We start from the raw sequence: 9,194 nt of genomic DNA, 5'->3' as shown, positions 1-9,194 counted from the left end.
TTGAAGATCTAAGGTGGATCTTGTTAGAAATCAAGGAAAATCAAGTGTTTAGGGCTAGGGTTTCGGAGGAAGGGTGTTATAGAGAGAGAGAGAGAGAGAGAGAGAAGAATTGGAAAAAGTTAGAAAAAAAAGTGTTTGATAGAATTTTAAGTGAGTTGTCCCAACTAGGCCACTCGAGCGAACTTTTCACCACTCGAGCGGTAAACACAATATTCTAGAAGATTTGCAGAGCTATAGTGAAAATACTAGGAGCCTAGATTTTTGCGCTCGAGCAACCACTTCATCGCTCGAGTAGTCTCGCCTGCAAACATGCAAGATACTGGAAGCTGAGCATCTACGCTCGAGCGACCAAATGACTACTTGAGCGGTCACCTAAACTCAACTGTTGCAATGGACATGCTTTAGTTTTCTTTATCTTTGTTCTGTTTATCTATGGAAATGTTTTGTCTCTTTTTCTCCCACTTGAGTTTTTGATTATTTATCTCTTGGATAGTATTTTGTGCAACTTTGTCTCTCCCGGACAAAAAAGAGGGGAGTGGATATGGATATTATGGGTATATGTATTATGAATTGTCATTGGATGACCATTTGCTTGGATTATGTTTATTATTTCTGTCATTTGCTGTTTCTTTGTGGTGTTTTATAATCTCTACAGGTGGTTTTCTTAGCACTGGGTTTAGAGTAGTTAGGTGTTTGTGTCTAGTACATGTGTATGTTAGGAATAATTGATAGAATGTTTTGTCCGAGAATTGCCAAAGGGGAAGATTGTTAGGTCTCTTTGTGTAGTCAATTCCGCAAACAAACATTGTTTCAAATGTACTTTATGCCTGAGTTTTTTACCTGATCCCTCGAGCGAAGCTTTTACCGCTTGAGCGAAAAAGCTGATTTCTCAGAAGTTTCAAGCGCTTGTAAAAATACTTGAAGTTCTGATTTTAAGCTTGAGCAAAGCTTTTACCGCTCGAGCGAAGGCCCTCATGGATTTCACGCACTTGAGTCACACTGCAACCATTCCATGGTTCGAGTAGTCTTCACGACTCTGTTGTCTATAAAGCTTTCTGGAAGTCAGATATTGCGTTACATCTTCCAGATCATATTCTTCAGGGTTAGGGTTTCTCTCTGGAGGTTCTTTTGCTTGTTTCCTTCAATGTCTTGTGAGTTTATCTCATGTCTAAATTGTTTACACCAAATGGGTGTTTGATCATTCATGTCAAAGAGTTCTTGTTCGGCGGATTTTGAAGATTCGAGCGTGAAGGCTTCGAAGGAATTTGGAGCAACTTGTTGTCGTGGATTCGACGTAGGTGTTGTGGATTCAACATCAGACTAATCAATTACGAGATGAAGGCGTTGGTGAAAGAGGCACAAGTTGTTGAAGACAATCTTACAGAGTGTTGGATAAATTATTTGGTAATCTTGTGTATTTTCATTCTTCATAGTGGATTGATTAGTGGTATTTTGCCTGTAATTTTTTTTTTTATCACAATTGGAAGTGCTTCAACTATGATTTTTTGTACATAAAGATCGTTTATGTCGATTTATTAATTGTGAAACAATAATTTAAATCACTTTCGTACGTGTTAGATGATTTAGACTGTTAGTTTTGATTATTTGGTAATGGTTGCAATTAAATCTATTTCGAATCACGATTACATAGGTTTTTCAATATATATAATAACTTAAGCACATGTAACATAATCTATTGATAGCTAACAAGTTGGAAATTTAGACTATGTTTGCATCTTAAATTTTTGAAAAAAAAAGAAAAGAAAAAAAAAAGGTCACAAAAACATATATGTATGTTATGCTCATTTCCATTTCTTTTCTCTCTACAAAATCAAAATCCAAACACTGTCTTAAATTTTTCCCTCGTCAAGTTTCGCTCTTCATGTATGGCGTGCCTGAGAAAAACAAAGTAGCCATAGTAGAAGAAAAAGAAGAATAAATCAACAAATGATCAATTCCTGCAATCTTTGGCATATCCTTGAAGTCTCCACTCCAACCCTAGAAACTTTCACCTGCAAAGTGTGTCAAATTGAAATAAACTTTTGTAGCTTAAACAATAAAATAAAAATTAAAAAAAAAACGCCAAAATAACCCTAAAATGGAGGGTTTAGGGTTTAGGAAATAAACTTGTAATCACCTGAGCATGGATAGTATGGAACACCTTATCACCAACAGTAGCGTAGCTAGCAGTCACTACATCAGCTCCTTCATCTTGAAGAACACTAATGACTTCATACAACTTGAAGTTCCTCTTCAACCCACTGATCAGAAGCACTTCTAAACTTGAACCTAAGTCCCTTAATTCAAACACGGGTAGTTTGAAGTCATATGTCGTTGTATTTGTAGTTTCATTGTTGGTGTTATTACTACTCATTGCTAATGCCTTCATTGACTTCAATTCTTCTATCCTTTCTTTCAATTGCTTAATGTATGTGGCAGCCTGGTCAAGTTGATCATGTTGTGATAGCATTTCCTAAAAAAATTGTTATTTTTCGGGAAAAAATAATTATTATGTGTCGAAATCGTGACGTCCATGTAACTAGCATAGAAACAAAAGAGAAACTCAAATGTACTATTTTGTACTATAATATGAGGATAAAAGAAGATTTTTGGTAGTATCTGTTGCATAGTTCTAAATATCGGCCGATACGCTACGTATCGGCCGATACGTATCGAAAAAATGGGGTACCGCGACGGATACAGGCCGATATACCACTGAGATTAAAAATCGCAGGAGTATCGGCTGAGTCCCGGTACGTATCGGCTTGTAAGCGTTACACAAGCCGTTACACAAGCCGCGACGGGCCGATACTCACCGGTTCGGACCGGTACGGGAAAGAAAAAGTTAAAAAACCTTTGAAATGATTTTTAAAATTTCACCACCGCGACACCCGATTCCCGATACGTACCGATCGATACTACCGATACCGATACTCCGCGATCGATACCGTTACGTTACCCGATACCGCGATTTAGAACCTTGATCTGTTGTTACTCACAATGATTTTTATAGGACGCAACCATTCTTGTTTAGACAACATTTTGTTTTTAATGTTCAAGCTATTTCCTCAATGTAAACCAGCAAAAAACTTGAGAGAAGCTTAAATCTATAATATTTGAAGCATAATCTATAAATATACAACGTGGTTCTTTGTATACACATGAATTTCTGACACATGAAATCATCAATTATTGAAAAAAAAGTATGTGAAATTGAATTAAAAGCCGTACTAGAGCTAGTACATTGATTGAATCATGTTAATAAATTGCATAAACCCACTAAACCTTAATAAATAAATAAAAATAAATAAAATAATAAAATAAAATAATCCTAATAAAGATAAAATATGTGTCACCATAAAATTTCATGAATTGTGCTTTCGCTATTGCTATTCTACGCCCAATACACTAAAATTGTATCATTGTCACCGCCATTGCCATCATTACTGTAAACCATGGTTACTCCTTTGGATATACATCATTCCCCATTTAAGAAGGGAGAAGTTGTTACAAAATATCAAAATGAATGATGATGCAGAAAAAAACGTTAGATGTGAAAATGACCATAGATTGATGTGCAAAACATTCAACATGCATGACAATTTGAACTTGCATAACTCACAGATAATGAAATAAGATTGACCACAAAGCCAAAATTTTAAACATAAGTTTGGCCATGAAAATGAAATCATGACCGCCATTCAAAATATTGAAAATTCAACAAGTTCTTTGTCAATAAAAGGGGCTTAGTATTCCCTAACCAGTGACTAACTTGTTTTGTAGCTTGTACTTGATTCTTGCATCAATAAAGTTTCCTCTTTTTTTTTTTGCCAATAAAAAAAAAGACTAGTGACTACTAGTCCACATGGAGGGTTGAAAATAAACTGAGTAATAAATTTCAATTTAACTTGAAAATTTAATGATTTTCAAAATATATTTAAGAATGAATTGTTTACTTTTGGATGGAACTCATATAACCGAATCGAGTGAAGTAGTAGGTTGTTCAAGTCCGACTTCACAATTTAATAATTTTTAAAATATGTTCAATCTTCAATTATTTACATGACAAGATAATCTCGAACAATATTTTTACTAAGTATAAGCTAAATCAAATTCTAATAGTTTGGTTCATTTTATAGTCCTATCCAGAAGAGATATGTAGTAGTAGCCATCAATGTGGCTACTATGATTGTTCATCACCTTTTGAGGTTATATGATTTCCCTCAAATTAGATCTTCCTTTTTTTTTATCAGCTTAAAAAAAAAAAAAAAAAAAAAAAAAAAAAGGAACCTTTACATTACATAACTATGATTCATGACTATTCCTCAGGCAGTGACTTGTAATTAAAGAGAAACCCTCAAAGCAAGAACATCCGGAAGAGTATTTAAGCTTGAAATAATTCAAAGAGCTGGCAAGGAGTGTTTGGAAGCATCTTAATTGAAGAATGATTCTTAATGGTCCCTAGATTAGCTTTTAGAAACGTGATTCAGATGTTTTGGATGAAGAAGTGGAAAGGAAAGTGAAAAGACAATTAATTTCGTATGTAAAGTTTTTTTCAGTTGCACTAGACAAGTTCATTTTAACTGATTTCATTCTAAAGTATCAGCATCTTCTTTTTTACACTAAAATTGATCAAAATAATATCTCAAAATGCCTACTACGAAATTAAGTTGTAAAATTATACAATTTGATGCAAAATAAATCTCAATGAACGAGTAACTAATTGTTGAATGTTCAATGAAAAGGGCTAGAGACAAGATTTTAGAAACTAATACAAACAAGATTTTAGAAACTAAGTTGTTTTCAAGATATAGTCAAGGCCAACAACAAATTATTGTGATGACAAAGGAGCAGAAAGAGTGGATCCGAATTGGAAGTTTGGAAGAAATAAATTTCAGATTCATTATTTGCTTCAATTTTGGAAACTAATAAAAATAGGTAAATGCTAAATCCATTCTAAAAAAAAAAAGCCACTAGGTACTCCACAATGGTCCCCCTCACGGCCTGACTTTATCAAAATGGCACAAATATCAAGATCCTTTGATATTTTTAATGTGTGTTTCTCAAATCAAATTATTGACATGAGCAATTGTCATTATCAAAACCTTTCTGCATCAAACTAAGTGAAGCAAAATCGGTAACAATTGAAGTTTAGTATGGTGAGAAGTACCGAGTGAGCGAAACAATATGAATCGATGGTCCTTCTTAGGGACAAAAGATTACACACAAAAAAAAATCCTTTGAGTGTTCAAGGGATTAATTGTATCAGGGTGTTAGATATACATTGAAAAATTTTGTTCATATGGAAAATACCATACGAATAATGATGTAGTAATAGAATTTTTATAATTTGTACAATAAATTGTAAGAATTTTGTATTTATGTATCTTTACTCTATATACTACTACATGTGTGTGGGAGTCTTTGCTTGCTGAAAATATTTTTTAGTCAATAACATTTTTTTTTATTCATAGTCAATAACATATTCAGAGGTTATTCCAAGTTGTTTTATCAGTCCGCGTAATATGTCTTCAAATTACTCCTAGTCTTATAACTAAAGTACTGGGCCCAAAAATATTTGTACTTGTTTGGCCTGATTATAGAAGAAAGTTTGATCATGCATGAGGGAGATAAATACAAATAATAATAGAAAAAATGTTACATATAATCATTTTTTTTTTTTCTCTCATTTCTCATTTTTAGACACAAGTAAATGAGTCTCATAGTTATTTATTGACGTAGACCCCATTGCTTTTTCTTTTTAAGTGAGAAAATGAGAAAAAAAAAATGAGGTTACTTGTACCATCACTCCTAATAATATTATGAGGTTACTCTGGATTGTTCTTGGTCTAGAATGGCTGCTGCTGGTTTGCAAATGATGTCCAGCAGCTTTGGTTTGGTGTCTAGAAGCATTGGTTTGGTGTTTTGGTATGTTCCTTTCGTTGGTGCCTCACTAACTTGGGAGTGCTACGGAATGATAGGATGGACTTTTTGGTGCCAACCTAGTTGGGCTGACTTAGCTCATTGTGATGCTCCTCCATTCTCCTTTTCTTTATTGGTGTTTTTTGTCTTGTACCTTGTACTAGATTTTTACATCAATAAAGTCTCTTTTTTGCCGATCAAAAAAAATAATAATAATATTAACTCTCCATAACAGATAAATGTATGCTGGAAAATATTTGGTCAGTAACATATTCTAAGGTGGTTCCAAGTTAGAGGAGAAAATTACAGATGAGATTAATCAGCATTAGGCTATGCTACTATTATGCCATATAGGAATTAATAAATTTCAGTGTAAATGGAGGAGTCAGCAGAAAACCCTAACGAAATGAATTTCAAACACAAAGTTTTACAAAAAAAATTAAATGACAAAGATTTGGTAATGGGAATGTTAAAATTATAAATCATAAAGGGCGTTTGAGTTGGAAATGATAAATGATCACATTTTTTTGTGCAGAAATTCTGTTGTCTGTATATGATTACCCAAACCCTAATCGTGTAAAAATGGCTTAATTACTGGGAACCTTTGTCTTTTTAAAAAGAGATCAGACTTAAGACCTACTGGTTATAGTGTAATTCGATTAACTAGTGGGACTGCTATATTTGATCATAATTATAAAACATCGAAACTGAGAAGGGAAAAAAGATTGGAATCAAATTAGTTCTAAAATTCACAACAGCCTTTGTTTGTTTATGATCTCATTAGCCATTCAACTTGGGTTGAGAGTATATTGAAGGCATTATTGTCTCCTAAATGAGAGAGAGAGAGAGAGAGAGAGAGAGAGAGGGAGAGAGAGAGTACCTTGGAGGGCTTGAAATGGTTGGGAGGGATGAGAGAAGTGAGCTTAACGCAAAGAGCTTTCATGTGGATTCTCCGATTTCTCTCAACCGTCTTGCGATCAAGTTTCTCCGGAGTACTGCTGCTCTTCTTCATCTCCACAACACAACAAAAATGAGTATAGAGAGAGAGAGAGAGGAAGAAATGAAAGAAATGAAAAGAGGGAGAGAGACAGAGAGAGAGACTGTATAATTGAAGGGAGTGGGAAGAAACGATGGTACAAGACTTGAGAAGAATGATAATTGTTGAACAACATATCTATATATAGACATCTAGAACATGATCATCTATAGCTGTATAATCAGAGAGAGAGAGAGAGAGAGAGAGAGTCAAGAAGCATGACGAAGAAAGCAAAAGGGAAGGAAGGAAAAAGGAAATGGGAATACTCGGTTGTCAATGGAGAGTGGGGGCTGGGGTCAAGAGAGAGAGAGAGAGAGAGGCGCACGTTGGAGTGTATTTGGAGGATTTGATTTCAATGGCCCATGGCCGTACGTCCAGCAAGGCGGGCTGCCCTCTACTAGTTATAACAGGGCCTCATCCTTGACTCTCTCTCCATGTTGCATCCACGCTTTCACCGTCCACGTTTATAACTATACATATTTGCATAACTATACATACATATCTAATTAATGAGTAATATTATACAAACAAATAATTCATGTATAATAATGCGACTTATTATATTCCATTCACTTCAAAATAAATTATTAAAGATAAATTTATTGACAATAATAGTATTGCCGCATCATTTTTGTCAAATTTTTTACATGAAGTTTATGTAAATTTAAAATTTTCCATACTTTATATTTGGTCTCTATGTATGTAGGTTATGAAATTTGTGTCATGGCAAACGTCATGACTCAATTTTTTGAAAATTATAATTATAAAAAAAATAAATAAAAAATTAACCAAAAACCACATAGGGTATAACTAAAAAAACTCTTAAATTATAATTAAAATAATATCATAACTAAATTATAATAAATCATAAATAATATCACAATAAATGATAACTAAATATCACAAATATAAAAACTATATACTATAAGAGTTACTTTTAAAGGTGTGTGTGCATTACGTCTCTATCTATTTTTATTTTTATTTTTAAACCAATATGTCTCTATCTATATACTATAAAAGTTGCATTTCACTTTAGCTGATGGGATTAATTTAGATGAAAGATTTTTCGAAATTATGTAAAGAATCTTGGGTAGTTGTAAAACATGGATCTTTTGTTTTTTGCTAAATTATAAATACATTCTTAAAATTTGTTTAAAATATAAATTGTCCTTTACAATTTTAGAAATTGTAACTACTCTTTGTTAGAATTTTTAATTTAACAAAAAAAATAAAATTTCTAACTATTCTTGTATGCGAGAATAAAATTATCAAATTTGTTAATTGAAATATATTTCTCATATCATTAACAATTATTAACTGACTTAATGATTTATTTATTAATAAAATATATCATTTGTTATGTAAGTATGATTTATTTCTCAAAAAAAAATGAATCATTTTTTTCTTCATATTTTAGTCTCTTTTTTTTTAAAAAAACATTTTAGATGGATTAAAATTAGGTACATTTAATAAATACAATATATATAACACTAAAATATGAAATAAAATCATTAAAATAAATAAAAAATCGAACAGAAATGCATACAGATATTTGCCAAGATTTTTCTTTGCTTTCAGCGAATTTTTTTAATAGTTTATTCAATTCATTTTACTTTTTAGCTGCATTTGGGTTTAAAAAGACAAAATTGGTGATAAATCTAATCAAAGGAAAATATAAAGCATTAGGTCTAGTGCATATTTTTTATTGGTGAGAAATTTACATTTTGTGAAATAGTTTGGAAAGAAGTCTTGGATGAAATTTTGTTTCGAATTTCATTTTTTTTATCTGTTTGACTTTTCGTTGACTATCTGTTAAATTTATAACTATCTACTTAGGTTTTCTTCTATTTGTTCAAATTTTTTGTCTATCTATTCAAATATTTTTTCTATCCGTTCAAATTGTTTGACTTTCTATGCATTGTTTTCTCCTAAATTCTATTTATCTATTTAAAATTATATCTATCTGTTTAAATGTTTTGACTGTCTAATCAAATTTTCTTCCTATCTATCTATCTGTTCAATTTTTTTTTTCATAAATTCTATATGTCTGTGTCTGCTACGATTTTATCTGTCAGATTATTTTCTTATTTGTTTAATTTTTTTTCCAGATATGTCTAATTTTTATTTTTTTTTCTAGATCTATCTCATGCATACACACACTCACACATATACAAACATACATACTCATAGATATACATATATGCACTCACAGATATATATATATATATATATATAG

The 9,194-nt window shown here is 32.0% G+C and overlaps 1 protein-coding gene across 1 annotated transcript; it reads right to left on the bottom strand.

The window, feature by feature from the left end:
* Positions 1-1,595: 1,595 nt before the first annotated feature.
* LOC145812682 (transcription factor bHLH162-like) lies at positions 1,596-7,339 on the bottom strand. The gene is made up of 3 exons (XM_082907669.1): positions 6,803-7,339; positions 2,138-2,473; positions 1,596-2,012 (listed from the first exon to the last, which is right to left on the bottom strand). Exons 1-3 carry the CDS (start codon positions 6,932-6,934, stop codon positions 1,941-1,943), a joined length of 540 nt encoding a protein of 179 aa, XP_082763795.1. The 5' UTR covers positions 6,935-7,339; the 3' UTR covers positions 1,596-1,940.
* Between the last annotated feature and the right edge of the window lie 1,855 nt (positions 7,340-9,194).

This window comes from Camellia sinensis, chromosome 15, assembly GCF_055761805.1.
Source record: "Camellia sinensis isolate YWXY chromosome 15, ASM5576180v1, whole genome shotgun sequence".
Classification (NCBI taxonomy): domain Eukaryota; kingdom Viridiplantae; phylum Streptophyta; class Magnoliopsida; order Ericales; family Theaceae; genus Camellia; species Camellia sinensis.
The sequence above is the reverse complement of the archived record's forward strand: the minus strand, read 5'-3'. Positions and strand labels throughout refer to the sequence as shown.

Bases quoted from the DNA above. Each gene is read 5' to 3' on its own strand.
- LOC145812682 (XM_082907669.1), bottom strand. From the start codon at position 6,934: ATGAAGAAGAGCAGCAGTACTCCGGAGAAACTTGATCGCAAGACGGTT. The intron at 2,474-6,802 runs GTACTCTCTCTC...CAATTTTTTTAG, and splicing joins ACCATTTCAAGCCCTCCAAG to GAAATGCTATCACAACATGA. The intron at 2,013-2,137 runs GTGATTACAAGT...CACACTTTGCAG, and splicing joins TCCATACTATCCATGCTCAG to GTGAAAGTTTCTAGGGTTGG.